Genomic DNA, 17,407 nt, shown 5'->3' with positions numbered 1-17,407 from the left:
TGTTTTCTTGTAGCCAACGTTTCTGTGTATATTCAGTTTCTCACCAGGGGATAGAAGGATTAATAAGAAGATAATTGTAGAAGATAGATGAGGGGAAAGAGAAAACAATGTTATAAATAAGAGAGATATTTACATATATTTTGCGTTGTAGAGATCTTGATGGTAAATTTCAGGCAAAGAGTACAACTGTTAATTTGTGAAAATGTGTAGCCTAATCCTTGTAGTATGTTATGCGGTTTCAATTCGAGCAGTGGTTAGTTATGTTTGGGCATTGTGGTCCGTGGTCTGCTCGCTTTCCCTGTTTCTTCAGCCGTGTTTCTTTTCTTTTATACAAATCATGTTTCACGTCATCATACTTCCACGAAGCTGCTGCTCACTGTATAAGTATGTACAATTTTCCCTTTTGCATCGTAATTGTGATCGACCTCGGTCTTTTTGAAGCTGGGCCATTATCTGTATAGCCCGCCGACCTGTGTCCTCCTCAGCCTGGCTGCGCCGATGACGCACCAAGCCAGGATGCAATTAGACTGGTCAGCCTCTCGTTTCCTGGTTTAGTATTCTGCTTTTGTGACGGCCTGGGATTTCCAGTATCCTGGATGAATTAAGCCTTGTTCGGTTTCACAGCGGAGCACATAAATACCAGGATTTATTCTGTACAGCTAGCCTGCCCTGACCAGGCTAACAGCCAGGTTTTTTATCCTGGGCCTTTGACCCAGCGTGGTTTTAACCTATTGTTATCAGCATGGTTACAACAGTGCATATTGCTGTCTTTGATGTTTTTGGTTTTTGTGGGGGTTGGTTGTTTTGGGGGGTTGTACAGAGTTTCCGATTGTTTTTTTCTTGTTCCTATGTACATGTATTTGGATTTTGCACACGTGCGTTGAACATGGGTTTGTATTCATGTAGTTAATTGTAGGCTATGGTTCGGACCTGGTTTTGCCAGGGTACGTTACTTCTATTTATTTGTACTACAGGGAGTGTTTTAGGTTTTTTTTGTCTTTACGGGCAAGGCATATAATATGTAGAAGGATTCCTCTATCAAAACAAAAAAAGCGTGCAGACAATGCGACGACTGATGTGTCTAAATCTGAACTACGCTCTTAACTGACCATCAATAAGTCACTGTATTGGCAAAAACGACAGTGTACACTTTGCATTAACGGCAGTGGAGTTAATATGACTTAGAATTTTATTTGCCCATGGAGAGGGGAACAGAGTGAAAGATATTACGCATATATTCTAGCGTTGTAGAAAGTTATGGTAAATTTCTGAGTACATTATCTTCTGCTTACTTTTAAGGCAAAGAGTACAACTGTTAATTTGCCAAATGATTAGTAGCCTAATCCTTGAATGGTATGATTATGGCGGTTTCAATTCAGAGCAGTTGTCAGTTAATGTATATATTTAGGCTACAATTAGCATTCAGTCGGTCCGAATCGTCTGCCAGCTTTTCGCTGTTTCATTACAGCGGCGTGTTCTTTTTTTTATACAAATGTATTTCATGATATCATACTTCCATAAGAAGCTGCTGCTCACTCTGTATAAAGTATGTACAATCGTAGTTCCATTTTGGCATCAGTAAATCTGTGATCGACTCGGGTCTTTTGAGGAAAGCGTGGACGCGCATCTATCTGAATTACTTCAGCCTGGCTCGACCTAGTCGCTCTCCTCAGCCTGGCGGCCCGTGAAAGCACCAGCCAGGATGCACGATAACTAGGTCGCCTCGTTTATCAGTTATCCTGGATTTATATATTCTGCTTTTGTGAAACAGATCACATTGTGTGTGCCCTGGGTTCTAACAAACGTATTGAATCCATCCTCATTAAACATTTGCAGACAGCGTAAATATTTAAAATTATGCATTGTTGAAATGCTTGCTCAGTCCTATTCTTTCTTGCATTTGTGGGCGCATTGCTATGTTTTTAATATGCTGTGCTGTCAATCAGTGGAATAGCTTCAAACTAGCGGCAGGAATGTGTATTGTGCGTGCACGATACAAACACAATGGGAAACAACTTGTAAAAGCATTGTATCCAAAGCATTACTAATGGTCCAAAACTCCACAGGTTATCTTAACCGTAACGTTTGTCTGACCACCATCTCTCCCTGATTGTAACCATACTGTAGTTGCCATGCACATTTTATTTTCAAAACCATTTGCATTAAACATAATCCAGGGTTTCATTCAGCATCAATGTTCGAGTCTGATGATACCTTTTGATAAAAACCATAGATTTATTCCAAAAGCTGGATGCGGAACATCCAAGTGGCCAACAGCAATAACTCATGCGGCCCTTAATAAAAGAGGCATCTTTGTTTTTTGGGGGGGTGAATGAAAAAAAACTAAGAAAACTAAAAAGTAGGGAAAAGCATAGGTAAAATAGTTTGTTGACAGGTCACCTCCAATTGCGAGTTATGTAAATTATTACTCTTTGCATATTTGCAAGCTTTTCCCAGAGTCTAGAAGAGCTATCTTTGTCTTTGACATTAAATCAAAATGTATGGGATGGACAGGTGGCTAACATCAAACCCAAGTACTCTCTCGTGTTTCACTTTTGTATTGACCTCTTGTATTCTTCCTCCTTTTTTAGCTAAAGGTGAACTGGAGACCCTGGAAGCTCAACTCAGCAGCACTCACAAACTGTAAGAAAAACACATAACATGACATTCCAAACACCCTTTATCTGTTTGATTTCAACTGTCTCCATCACTGGGAGCACTTAGACTGGGTAAACTCGGCCCAATCTGCCGGCGATTTGATTTCGTGGCTTATCCACCTGGCGCGCTATTGGCGGGTTTAACACGATGACGATAGAGAAGCGACTATGCAGCTTTTTGTTTATTTGTAAATGAACTTGTGATTGGGTCCTGTCAGGTTCCTGGAGCTCACAGTGTTCTTCTCAGTGAAGGCCAAGGCAGGAGAGAAGGAGGCTTCCCCCAACACTTTATTCTGCATCTGGCACGAGTTCTCCTCCGACTTCAAGGAACAGTGGAAGAAGGAGAACAAAGTCATTCTCAAGGAGAGGTACATTCATGTCAATTTAGAATTACATTTGATAAGTAAGTTACCTAGCCTATTGTATTGTCTATTATACAATAGGCTAGGTAACTTAATCCCTTAACGCTACATAGTAACATTAGGCCACTGTATTCTGTAGATGTTACTTACCCATATGACAAAACAAACTCGGTGAAAAGTTGACGTTTCACAGCGCTGTTTCGGGTCCAAAAGCTGAAAAAAGAACAATCCCAAAGCAAAAGCTCTCTGTCTCACCTGTAACTCACGTGTGTGTGCAGCAGGTGTAGCCAGTTAGAGCTCCTGCACACTGGCTGCGTGGCGTGAGCGTGAGCGTGGCGTTTCTGTTGCGTGTCAGTTGCGTGGCGGCTGCGTGGCATTTTCTATGTCTTTGCACACAAGAAACGTGTCTGACTGCTGCTCAAGCAGTAGTATACTTCATGTTAAACATAAATATATAATGATCTGATTACAGCAAAGACAAAGTCGGCAGTATTGACGGCAAAATAGGCTCCAGAATATTTCCTTCTGTATTGACAGGTTTAATATTTGAAAATAAAAATTTAATTTATTATTTTATTATTATTATTATGTATTTGTGTCAAAATGACATATAAACATCTTTTCCTATTCTATTTTGCCTGGAAAAAAATAGGTGTCGGTGCTATTTCTAGCATGCACGCGTTTTCTTGAGCCGCGCCTGAGACGTGTGTGTCACGCAGGCGGTGTGTAAGCTCTAACCTGTTAACATGGGAGCCGAAATAAATGGACACGCCACGCAGCTGACACGCTCACACCACGCAGCCAGTGTGCAGGAGGCCTTAGAAATATGTCTCGTGGTACGTACGCTCCACGAATGCTCTACATACGTTTACGCGTTCAATGTAGCCAAAGCGTTAGCGGCATATTCATCTTTATACTTTAACCTTCCTGTTGTCTTAGGGTCAAATTTGCCCTGTTTTCAAAGTTTCTACATCAGAAATTTGGGTTTCTTTCATGCAAATTGCCCAAAAATAACACGGCTTGAGCCATACTACTCTCTTCGCAAGTAAAATTAAGGATCAGATCACTACCTTCATTGAATGTTGGGTGTTTTATTATATTTTTATAGCATTTGAAAAAAGAATGAAATGGTTTCTGAACTAAACTTTGACAGTCTGTGGTTATCCTCTCGATCGTAACTACTTGTCGAGATAATTCATCATTTCAACTTTTGTTTAACTCAAAAATTAGGTATAATTTCATATAAATGAGGTTTATTGACCATGAATTCCAAAAGAAAAGTATAAACTTGTGGTAATAAGTTGATGTTATGTTATGTCTGTGAATCCGGTGGTAGTGGAAAAAAAGCGCAGAAAAAAAGCAACAAAAACGTTTTTAAAAAAGGGTTATATTAGCTATTAGATATTTTCATAACCACCATGACATTCATCTTGTCTGCTAGGTTATTCATGAATTTGATATATATTCATATTAACTGCATTCATATTGCGTGTTTTGCAGGTTGAAAGCAGCAGAAGAGTCTTTCCGACAGGCCAAGGAGAAGGCTTCCTACAGCGTCAAACCCAAACATGCCTCTGGCATCGTAAGTTCACCTTTCACTCTTGTTTTTGGGATCACTTGATCGATCACTTGATTATCTTTCTTGAAGAAGAAAAGCTCCAATAATGGATATATATATTTCCGCTGCCTCATTACGTACCAATTAGAACTAAGAATACAGCTTTGAGAAACATCTGTACACTTTATTTGAAGTCCTCCTATTTAGAATTTAGAATTAAACAGTATATCAACATGTAATACATGGTTTACAACACTCTCTAGGTGTGTATTAATGTATTTGTTAGGCCTCTTTACAACAGTCAAAGTACCGCAAAAAGTCATCTTAAATCTATTTTAAATAAATAAATTTTGAAATGTTGAATTAATAAATCAATGGCTATCGATATCACTTTAATACTAGCTGGATTTTGCTAACTGAGTTTCCCAGTTGGTGATGCGTTGTTGTCAGCTGACGTTTGATGGAGGCGACTTTGGTTCACTGAACATATTTCAATGACAATAAACTGTTTATTGTGGACAAACGCCTCTGCCAAGAAACATACACAGACATAACATGTTTCAAATTATTCATAATTAGGCCCATGTATAAAAAAAACAACATATTATCCGTGTCCTTTCCCGTTGGTTGACCTGCAGATAACACAAACACACACCTGTCCATGTGCTGTTTGGATGCTCGTATAAGAAAACAGCAGCAGATCTTTTGTTATTGTGGCCCCCATGTTTTCACACACCTGATGCTCTCGGCTACGGCCAACAGTTGGTGTCAGTCACGCAACAAGTTGTTATGCCAAACGCCAATATAACAGAAGAAGAAGAACACGCATGTCGACTCTGTGAACGCTGCCAGTCGGAAAAACAACGTAACCACGGGGGCGGTCCCTGTTATTCCGAGGTAGCATGAACGCGCCATCAGTCTGATTTTGCGGTAGTCTTGGGTTTTCTCAGGCCAAATATTTGGCGGTCCAATCAGCGAACAGAGGGAGTGGCTGAGAAAGGTGACGTTGAGGTCATGACGTGGGCTAGTTTTAGTTGTAGTTCCGTAATGGCGGCGGAGAAAGATGCGAGCGAAGCCATTCGGTCCGTTGTGGTAACGCTGCCGAATATCCAGAAGTTAAAGCTTCGCTTCAGAACGCATAGCTCCTATGGCGCCATTTTGATGCTACAAAGTGATCACCTCCCGTTAGCATTCCATTGACTCCCATTCATTTTGACGTCACTTTGACAGCGAATAACTTTACATCTGAAGCGTTTAAAGACTCTATTTGTCGATTGTTTAGTTCTAAAGAAACACGACAATGTATAAAAGGCTCCATTACCTTGTACCTCACGTTATGGCTCCGTAGCAGACGCTTTTGTAAAAATAGGCTAACGATTGGCTCATAACCACGCAACTTACTGTCACATAGTAGAGGAATTACCGTATAGTACAGGAGAAGCTCGCAGGCAGTTTCAACTTACATGAGCTGTTTAGGTTTAATTACTAATGTTAAAGGTATTGTGGAGGATTTTCTTTTTCCGGGTGGATCATCAAGACTATTGGTCCTCCTAGTTGTCAATCATTCTGGCGCTATGTTTACGTAAGGCCGTCGACGCGTTCGTCCTTTTGGTAGCTTTCGCGCCATGAATACTTTCAGGTGTATATGTGTGGTGAGCTACGAGTGTCTACGAAAGGTATGACAAGAAGAGAAAGGCCTCTGAAGAAAGAAACAAGACCGGAGTGTTTTTGGGAGAATGTTTCACACGCTGGCGTGCGCTAAAAGCACAGGTTGGGCTTCCCACTGATGCCTCAGTCGCCAAGTTTCTACTCAACAGGTAAAGTTTGGCGTGCTATTTGGAAAAATCCATTTAAAATCACTGCTAGTGAAAGTTGATGTAAGCTATGATTAGCGATGCTAGCCCTGGCACGCACCGCAGTCACGCACCGCACAGACACGGTAAACATCTCCATTTGTGAAAAAGTGCAAATCTTCTTTCTGAAAGTAGGCTTGTATGAACCATGCCGACAGCAACTTGTAAACAGTGCACTCTCGTGCACACGTTTAATAGGCGTTACGTCTCGGGAGCAGGTAGAGTGTTGAGCATGTGCATTTTTTCAAAAAGTGGAGAGGGCGGATCTTTTCTAAAATTCGGGAAAATCCTCCACTATACCTTTAACTATCATTTTAGTTAGCAATAATTAGCCTGTGCCTATGTTATCTCCTTACATATACCTACACTCTCCGTCTCTGTAAGATTGGGAATGATTGAGATTTCTCTCGGCACAGCTACCAGAAGACTTCACACTTTCAGACAGGTTGCTCACGTCACATTTACGTCGTCTCTGTCAGTTGGAGGCTGCTCAGTAACGCTCAGCGCTCACCGGAAAAGTGCTTCTAATATCCTTCACTTGTCTCCGTCCAGAGCAACGGGCTCTGTTGGTCCAGTTTATACATGTCAATGGTCCTACCAGACAGTACGTAGGAGGGCGGAGCCAGGCTACCAGAGTGGCTCTGGGCAGTTCCAATAGCTTTAAACTTCAACAGAGTACCCGACTTCAAGGAAGTTAATGCTTGTCAATGGAGAGTGGCCAGACTCTCTGGACAAATGAAATGGACCAGAGTCTGGTAGGACCAGGCTAATGGACCAGAGTCTGGTAGGACCAGGCTAGCTATCTCTCTGTCCAAAGTCCAAAGCGCATCTGACCTAAATGTTTATCCATTCCCACTTCAAAATCAAGATAGATTTCCATTTTAGGCTTTTGTTTATGTAGCTTTGCATTGCTTTTGTTAAGATGATAGACAGGTGTGATGCACTTAACCTCTATGATTTTATGTCCTTTCCACAGAAAGCCAAGCTTGGCATGAAGATCTAACTCAGTGGACTTGGAAGGCTTGTTTTGCCGACTTTGGGGCACCAGTAGAGAGTCACAGACACAAAAAGTATGAAGAGGACAGAAGAGAAAAATGAAGGGATGTATGTGCAGCTGAGCCAACTCAAGGACATCTTGTATCATTGATTTATTTCTTCCAGTTGAATCAGTTTTGTGTGCTCTCTGTCAGCTTGATGCCTTATGTTGCTCTCCTCTCCAGCTGTCTGATAACTGAATCCAACATAATCATGGATGGATGGATGCTGCTGCAGGGCCACCAGGCACCAGGAATCATGTGTTGTTGAGATCGCCACAGCTCAAAAACACTATAGTATATATATAGTATACATCAGCTGGAATAATAACAACATATGCCTATATGCCTTCATTTATAAAATACCAAATGTCTCGTAAATTTAGATTTTTAGGCAAACAGTTTAACTCAACCCACGCCATAAATAGCATCAACAACAGAGGCTTGTTTAATTAAAATCTTAAGGGTTAGGGTTATAAGTTTAACTGTTAAGCACTCAGATCCACCAGATGTGAAAGCTTGTTTGCAGAAGGTTTCTGTGAATGTAGCTTGAGAACAATAGAGGTACCAGCAAAAGAGTCAGGAGGATTTGAGGATGTCAGGATGTGAGGATGTGAGGATTTGAGGATGTGAGGCTGCAAGGCAAAACTCAACCGGTAGAGGAACAGTGTTCATCTGCAGTTAGTCTGGATCGACGGAAGTACATTTCCAGGATAAATCTGTTGCATTGCTCACCCGCAGGATGTCCACTCTCTGTGTGTTGCCGTTCTCAAAATCCCTTCGCTACGGGAAACAACAACACAACAACTTTGAGCTAGCAAGATACACGCTGAAAATGGCAAGTTTTGAAGAGAATTTGCAACAAGGCAGGCCTGCTCGGTTCTTTCCGGGAATGATTGTAAAGATTTACAAAGAATATGTTTACGGCATTTTTTCTAATGCCTAACTGGGACGTTTTGGGAGCGATTGGTGGGATTGCTGTGGACGAAGTACACACGGAGATACACTGGTAAGAGCTAATGAGGTTTAACTATGTATCCAGCTAATTTAAATAGCTCACGTTACTGCATTGTGTGAACAGTTAACGTCATTTAATATTGGATGTGGCGTTTTTTGCGGGGTGCAAATGTTCCAACAAATCACAAGACCATTTTTGCATTTTTGCCCAAGATAATTGTGACTGGTTTAAAGAGAAGCAAACAACCCAGAGAGTTTTTTTCTTCTGTCCCATAATGCATCTGTGGTGTAGCCAGACCTTCCTCCACAGTGCTGTGGAGCTAGAGCTAGACTAATCTGCAGTAACACTGATAGATCTAGCCGGGCACAAAAATGCACTCAGATGTGTCATTTAATCACATTTATGTTTAATTAAGACAATACACAGATTTACTTTTCTACACAACATACATTCAACATCTTTGTTACATAAACATCAGCATGCAACATTGAACTTGATGGTTCATTCTTGACCTTGCAAACAAAGCAGTTGACTAAACAAAATCTCAACATGGGCCAGAGAAAAGTGGCCATTTGTAAAGCACTTTATGTTTTTGCTCATAATTCCTCAACTGCGAGGCAGTTGCAAAATATTTTTTTCTTAATTTTGTTGGTTCAGGATACATGTTTTTCCACTATTTTGCATTTAAAAAACTAAAAAAAGGTTTTTTCCTTCACTCTTACTATTTTCAGGAGATTTATTTTTTCTCGGAACGTGACCTGGGAGTGCGACGCATTTCCCAGTAAATACACAGAGCCGTGCCTGCTGGCCTGTATAGAAATCTTAAACTGACGTAAGAAAGAGCGAGAGTGACCGGCATTGAACGGCAGCACTTCACTCAGTGATATATTGTGGTTGTACTGTGCAAATATTACTGTCAACATTTTCAAAATGCTATGTCGAAAAGTGACAGAAATCTGGGTTGGACCACAGACACGTCATTCTAAATGCCGCAGTAAATCGCCTCACATCGAGCACACTCTACATGGACTTTTACAAACTACACACACACACAATGCTGTTATTGATTCTTCATCCTGATCCCGTCAGATTTAGCCTCTCAGTTCAAAATTAAACGCAGTATGCACTTAACATGGGCTGAAAAATGTCACTGTAAACTTACATGTGTAATTTTAATGTGCTGTTCAATGATATGCCATATCATACCACATATACCATAGGAAATGTGTGTGTGTGTGTGTGTGTGTGTGTGTGTGTGTGTGTGTGTGTGTGTGTGTGTGTGTGTGTGTGTGTGTGTGTGTGTGTGTGTGTGTGTGTGTGTGTGTGCGTGCTTGTGTTCTCATCAACTGTGGTTGAAAGTTGTGCTGACGGATGTGCATAGTGCATTAAATTACAGCCATTGAATTGTGTTGCAGAATTAATGACTTCATCAATGTAAAGTAGTAAATTGTTTAAAAAAAAGTTTTATGAGACACTTTTTGTGTTTCTTTCATCGATGTCCTTTCTGCTGGCCAGCATGATACTCTCAACAGGAACTTGACTACGTTTGAACAGTTTCATGTGCAATAAATGTTTATACATGTACTGTATATGAAGAGGATGCATGGGGTCTTAGAGTGGTGTAATTTATGTAAAATAAAGAATGAATTCTGCATTATTTTGGTTTCATGCAATATTTTGCTGTGATTAAGGTGTCAGCCTTTGACAACTCCTGCTGTATCAATGCAATCTCCCATTCAGCATTTCTTTCATCAGTCTTCAAGGAAAAAGTGAAATGTGTTCCTGGGGTTTACTATCCATAAGAGGAATGTGAATGTACTACAGCCCCTGCCACTCAAAGCCTTTATATTTCTTCCACCCTAAGTAAAAACTAAATTGGCCTTACATTCTGGATAAATGAAGACTTTGTTCTGTCTAAATCAGAGATCTTCAACAAGGGGCTCCTCAGAGTTACTGCAAATTATGAATTAAAATAAAATAACCCTTTTTTCAACATTTAAAATCTCTTAACATGAACCCAACATATTATTAGCAAATACAGTATACTGTACATTGTTGATAGGCTTACTGGTCTATAGGTAAGGTAGTCACTAAGGTAGCCTTCCAAAGATACAGTTAATCTTAAAGCTTTTGTGCATAACTTTTTGATATTAATGAACGTCCGTTACATTCAAGCCGTTATCAAATGAGTTGCTACAAAGCGCCCATATTATACTCATTTTCAGGTTCATAACTGTATTTTAAGGTTGTACCAGAATAGGTTTACATGGTTTAATTTTCAAAAAACACCATATTTTTGTTGTACTGCACAGCTCTCTCTCACTGCTGTAGATCCTCTTTTCACCTGGTTTCTGTTTTAGCTACAGAGTGAGACCTCTTTTCATCTTCTTCTTCTGTACTATCTTTGATTGCACTCGCACATGCTCAGTAGCTCAGATGTAGATCATGTCAGCTAGCTAGCTCCATAGAAGTAAAAGAGAGCCTGTTTCTCCAACTTCAGTCAGTTACAAGGCAGGATTAGCTGGGAGACTTCTAAATGAGGGCGCACATGTAAGTAGTTCTTTTGTAGATTATGGTGAACTTGTGTGTGTTGTGTCAGTGCTTTGCTATTGAGAACGAGGTACCATGCTAGTGTTAGCCTTAACGTTAGCATGCTAATGCTAACGCTACGAGCTAACGGTTGCGGTTAGCCAGCTCATTTCGGATTGTGACGTCACAGTCCGAGCCGATTTTGAACAGCTCACCAGGAGACTGAAGGCAGGACACATTCAGAAACCGTATCTCACTCAAAACAGCATGGATGGATTTTTTTCAAAGTTTGTATGTGTGTGGAAGCACCAGAGACACAAAAGAACACCCCAAATACCAGAAAAAGTGATTTTTTCATAATATGGGCACTTTAAGACTATCAGCTCCACACAACTATCTCTGGATTTCTCAGTAGACTAAGAAAGACTAAGTTGACGGTGACTTTCGCACGCAGAAATTTGAGTGAAGATAATAATAATAATAATAATAATAATAATATTAATAATAATTCATTTATTTTTTATAGCGCTTTTCTAAACACTCAAAGACGCTTTACAGTTTTGGTTACAAACAAACAAAAGGTACGTAGACAAGATTACAATGAAAAAGAGGGAAAAACTGGGAAAGTCTGTTAACAGGAAAAAGCAAGTTGGAAGAGGTGAGTTTTGAGGGCCTGTTTGAAGGATGGTAGGGTGCTTGACTGTTTGATGTGGTCGGGGAGGGCGTTCCAGAAACGACAGAAACTACACACTATAGGGTCTGGGCAAGGTTCATTCGCAGCTCAAATGCCTCTTGGCGCATTGGATAGTCCTTCAACCAATCAGACCAACGATCTGGGTGACGTAGCAGCGACAGCGGCATCAACAGGTTGCTGCGTTTCGGTAGCCGTCATGTTGAATGTAAACAAAAAGCTGCTCGCCGTCGCTGCGCTATCGTCATCGTGTAAAGTCCGCCTCAACGGTTGTGATTGGTGCCTCGATTTGGAAAAATTGGAAATGGGAGCTTTCCTTAGTTTGTGCCATTTCTGTGTCTGTAGCTATTGAGGAGGAGAGGGGGGGGACAAGGTGGAGAGTGGGGGTGTGGCCTTGACCAACTGCCACTTTGCTCGTTTGAAAGCCATGATGTCTCTCTCTCTCTCATGGGGGGGCCAAATTCTCTGGGTGGGCAAAGCAGAGAAAGGGGAGATAACCTTGCGCCTTATGACCTCATAAGGAGAAGATTCCTGATTGGTCCATCTGAGCTTTCATTTTCTCAAAGGCAGAGCAGGATACCCAGGGCTCGGTTTACACCTATCACCATTTCTAGCCACTGGGGGACCATAGGCAGGCTGTGGGAACGCATATTAATGTTAAAAAACCTCATAAAGTGAAATTATCATGCCATGGGACCTTTAATGGACAATTTCACCTGTATAGTCATCATTATCATTGAATGTTTGCCTGAAAGTTTGATATGCTGTTTTGTTTATGCTAGATTGTAGAGTTCAATCCTGTCCAAGTAAAGAGAAAAAAGGAGTGTAGATTGTAAATGCATTAAGTAGGCTACTGTAATGTAACGTCACTGCTTCTCATACTCTAATGTCACATCTCAGAGGTATATGTACTTTTTAATTGCTCTCCATTTTTTTTTTTGACAGCTTTATTTACAAGTTACTTTGCAGGTTATTATTATGATGACCATGATGGAACGGTTCTCACCAGCAGAGGATCTGGATGAAGACAGAGCTGGAATCGATGGGTCTCTGGCCGGGCTCCATTCCTGTGTGTGCAAAAGGCTCAAGTGCCGTGAGCATGGACAGAGCCTGTGCAGAGTGTTCGCTCAGGCCACGCCCCCTTTTTTCCAACATGTTGAGACATGCCCTGGCTTGCAGAGGGCTGTCAGTTGAGTTTCAGTTAATCAGTTAAGTTTTCAGTTGGTGTTTGTGTGCGTCAGTGACCACAAGTAAGTTACAGTTATATTATATTGTATAGATAAGTTAATATTCGCAATTTATTATAAAGTTTACAGTAAGTGACAGCCTTTATCTCCATTGTATAGCTTTATGGCATTCTTATTGTAGTTAGCGTTTTCAGGGCATGTTGAGCACTGTATATTTAAGTAAATAGGGAGTTATTAGCCTCAATTGTATTTATGTTAGTTAACATTGATGTTTATTTCTGTTTCCTTTAGAACCACACTTACACTGTAAAGTGTCTAAAGATATAGTGCCTGTGCATCTGTATTTGAAAGTATATATTAAACCCTTCAAGGAATATCCCTGCCTTCCGTGTCCTGACTAGACACCCCATATCGGTGACTAAGTTTCATAACCAGTAAGAGTCCCCATTACAATTTATGGTCCTTCGAGCCGGATAGAGTCAACGATATGGCAACCAGTAAAGAAGGAATCAACCTCCCGGATTCACCTGTGCGCCCCAAACGGCAAGTCCAACGCCCAAGATATTTGGAGGATTATTTAGTCGGCCAACATAGCTTAGCACAGACGCACAGGCACGAAGAGGAGAGAGAGCTACTCAGTCCTGCTAGAAGCACATCCTCAATTCCACTAATGCAGAATGCAAATGAAGCCATTGTTCATCAGGCTTTGGAGACAGCGCGGCAACAGAGTGAAACGGCTAAGAAACAAACAGAGCTTTTGGAGCTTGTCCTGCAGCACCATTCCCCCCGGTCCTCAGCTCAGGGGTCAAGGAGGTCATCACGGCATCAGACCCCAGTACGACTCTACCCAGACAGAGCAGGTGAACCACAACCTTCCCCAGTCCGTGCTACTCACCTCCACCGAACTGAGGATCACCCAAGCGTAGCTGCAGAACTAACCCACCAGCTAGAACAACTGACAATTCCTCCGCCTCTCAGCCGAGTCACTCAACCCCCTCAGCACACGCTCGATCCACGCTATGGCATTCAGGCTATCAGACAGGAGACTGAACATGATACAGCCGCTCATCTTCAGCCCAGCCATCCCAATGCGTCACCCCAGGGTCCACAGCAGCCAGTAGGCTTGCTAAGATATGCCTCATCACATAGCTCACTCTCGTCCTACCCCATGTCAGGTAATTGTCAGCCCAATGCAGCTGCACCCAGCAGCCAACATGAGAAAGGTAGGGAGCCTTGGTTAGGAAACCCACATCTGGTGCCACCTGAGCCTCATCTTTATCCACCACATGTGGCTCCTCCCAGATTGCTACATGTAAACCCAGCTCCAGATCAGATGATGCCTCTACCCGTGCACCACACAGCGCCCCAGCCTTTATCCGTGCCTCCACCAGTGCACCACACAGCGCCCCAGCCTTCATCCGTGCCTCCACCCGTGCACCAGTCAGTAAATCAGCCTGCTTATGTACCCCAACCCCTCTACCAAGGGAACCCAGCCATGCTGACCCACTATCCCTCCACCTTGTATCAGCATGCACCCCCCAATATAGAAGGCCCAACATTTCCTGACTTCACTAAGGAGGATAGGGCTCAATATGTGGAGCTACGCCTTTCACTTAGCACACTCCTTCATCCTTCTCAGTCCGAGCATTACAAGTATGCCATCCTACTGAAGCACGTCAAGGTTCCACATGCACATCGCCTTGTGCTAGCTCATGCAGAGTCTAGTATGCCCTACTCTGAAGCTCTGAAAGCACTGGATGAACGCTATGGACGTCCCTATCAGTTTGTGCTGAAGGAGATAGAGGACATGGAACGCCTACCCCCGATCCGAGATGATAAGGCTCTCGACGAGTTCTCCATCAGAGTGCAGTCGCTTGTCGGGATGCTGAAATCTCTCCGAGGTGAAGGCTATGAGGAACTCCACTGCGGCTCAAATGTGAAGCGCCTTCTAAGCAGGCTCCCCAAGCACCAGCAAGAGAGATTTCGTCGTCAACAGTATAGGAAAGACCCTGATAAACTGAAGCTATCGCTCATTGACTTTTCAGAGTGGCTAAAGGCAGAAGTCAGATGTCTGGACATTGAGCCCTCACTTCAAGCTCACAGTGAGAAGGACAAGAAAGAATTCAAGCAGCAGAAATCCAAGGTTAAGATCACTACTATTATGCATGGGACAGACAGAGCCAGTAACCATCCATCCAACACGCCCTCCCAAGTAGCTCATTCTATCCAAACCCAAGGGAAGGGTAAGATATACTGCCCTTACTGCGAGGCAGAGCACTACCTCAGTCAATGCGAGAGCTTCGCTAAGCTTACCAAAGCAGAGATGGTGGACTGGATTAAAGTCAAGAGAAGGTGCTGGAGATGTGGTCGTTCTCACCTAGCCTCTGCCTGTGACCTCAAGAAGCCGTGTCACCTTTGTAAGTCAAAACACCTCTCCGTCCTTCATGAAGTCAACCAGAGGAGTGAGAACGAGCCCACCGTCAGGTCGACATCAGAGACTCACTATTTGGATCAGCCAAATGGATATAGCCAGGTGCTGTTAAAGATTGTCAGAGTCATTTTGCAATACCAGGATAAAGTGTTTGACACGTATGCAGTGCTGGATGATGGCTCGGAGAGAACCATCCTGCTTTCATCTGCAGCGCGCCACCTGGGAGTAGAGGGTCAAGCAGAAGACCTCACACTCCGTACTATCCGCCAAGACATCAAGACACTGTCAGGATCACGTGTGTCCTTTACTATTGCTCCAGCTTCCCAACCATCAAAGAGGTTCTCCATTCAAGGCGCATTCACAGGGGAACACCTAGGCCTCTCCCAGTACAGCTACCCAGTTACCCAGCTCCAGAGAAGGTATCGGCATCTACGCGGTCTGGCAATCCCACCCATCGATGGAGCTCAGCCAACCCTCCTGATTGGATCTGATAATGCTGATCTGATCGTTCCGATTGAGCCAGTGCATCTGGGTCCCCCTGGTGGTCCCGCAGCAGTCAAGACTAATCTCGGGTGGACACTCCAGGGTCCGGCAAAGTATCTGCAGCAACAGCTTCCCACCACACAGTGCTTGTTCACCACAGTTTCCTCCCCTTCTGCTGAGCTGTTCAGTCAAGTTGAACGGTTGTGGCAGTTGGATACACTGCCTTTCAAAAGTGAGAGGTTGGTGACCAGATCCAGACAGGACAAGTACTCAGTGGACCTATTGGAGGCCGAGACCATCCGTGTAGAAGTAAACGGAGTACGTCGGTATGCTACACCCCTTCTACGAGTCCCAAACATGCCCAAGCTGCAAGTTTCAAAGGAAGTTGTTATGAAAAACCTGCGAAACACAGAGAAGAGGCTAGTACAAGACCCACTGCGTGCATCTACCTACCAGGAGGAGATCAAGAAACTGGAGATTGCTGGGTATGCCACCAAGATTGATTCCTGTGAGGCGGACTCGTCAGAGGAGTCGTGGTTTCTGCCCCACCACATGGTCAGGCACAACGGCAAGGAACGGATTGTTTTCAACTGCAGCTTCCAGCTTGGCAGACAAAGTCTGAATAACTACCTCCTTCCAGGCCCAGCCTTAGGACCCTCACTCCTCGGAGTCCTCCTGCGCTTCAGAGAGCATCGAGTCGCAGTAAGTGGAGACATTAAAGGGATGTTTCACCAGGTCCGCCTGCTGGACAGAGACAAGCCCTTGCTGAGGTTCCTTTGGAGGAACCTAAAGACGGACGAACAACCATCAGTGTACCAGTGGGAGGTCCTGCCTTTCGGGACGACGTGCAGTCCCTGCTGCGCGATCTTTGCTCTACAGAAACACGTCAATGAGTCAAGTCAACCAGGTGAAAATGTCCGCCACAGTGTAGAACAGTGTTTCTACGTCGATAACTGCCTGCAGAGCCTACCTACTGAAGAAGAAGCCAGTAACCTTGTGACAAAGCTTAGATCCCTTCTAGCTGCAGGTGGCTTCGATATCCGCCAGTGGGCCAGTAACCAGCCAGAGGTGATTCACAACCTGCCTAAGGAGGCCAAGTCGGACAGTAGCGAAAGATGGGTTTCTCAGATGCATGGTGAAGCTCAGGAGATGACGCTAGGCCTCAGTTGGCACTTCATGGAGGACACACTCCATTACAGGCATCGCCCGGTAGCCCCAAGTCAGACGACCATGCGAAATATCTATAAGATACTAGCAAGCCAGTATGACCCTCTAGGTCATATCCTGCCCTTCACCACAAGGGCCAAAGTTCTGGTCCAGAGACTGTGGGCCAAAGACAGCGAGGGGGGGGGGAACAAAAAAAACAAACCCCCCCCCAACACCCAGGGAGGAGAAGAAAAAAAAAGGGCCCCCCCCCCCCAAAAAAATCTTTTTTTTCCGAAACTCCCCCCCCGAGGTTTTTTTAAAAGGCAAAACCCCTTCATTTTTACGTTTTCTGTGATGCATCAGAGTCCGGCCTATGGGTCAGTTGCTTATCTGCGTGGTGAGGATCCAACTGGCCAAGTCCATGTAGCCTTGCTGCTTGCACGCTCCAAGAGTGGCACCGAAAGAAACAACAGTCAATGCCACGCCTTGAGCTCGCGCCCCTCACCGGAGCTCAGCTT

At 43.4% G+C, this 17,407-nt stretch overlaps 1 protein-coding gene across 2 annotated transcripts in view; it reads left to right on the top strand.

Moving 5' to 3' along the window:
- Nucleotides 1–8,331, top strand: part of LOC120551471 (formin-2-like) — a 48,776-nt gene extending 40,445 nt beyond the window's left edge. Inside the window, exons 17-21 of one of the 2 annotated variants that reach the window (XR_005637881.1) lie at nt 2,592–2,643; nt 2,876–3,025; nt 4,520–4,601; nt 7,407–7,534; nt 7,651–8,331. Coding sequence is in view for 1 of the 2 variants with exons in the window: in XM_039788934.1 (XP_039644868.1) it covers nt 2,592–2,643; nt 2,876–3,025; nt 4,520–4,601; nt 7,407–7,433 (311 nt within the window). In the remaining variant the exon portion in view is untranslated. Of the gene's footprint in view, nt 1–2,591; nt 2,644–2,875; nt 3,026–4,519; nt 4,602–7,406 lie in introns of both variants that reach the window. The other variant, XM_039788934.1, reaches the window with a different exon arrangement.
- Nucleotides 8,332–17,407: the final 9,076 nt, after the last annotated feature.

This window comes from Perca fluviatilis, chromosome 21 (genome assembly GCF_010015445.1).
Source record: "Perca fluviatilis chromosome 21, GENO_Pfluv_1.0, whole genome shotgun sequence".
In the NCBI taxonomy this organism is placed as follows: domain Eukaryota; kingdom Metazoa; phylum Chordata; class Actinopteri; order Perciformes; family Percidae; genus Perca; species Perca fluviatilis.
Note: the sequence above shows the minus strand (reverse complement) of the source record. Positions and strands in the feature narration are given on the sequence as shown.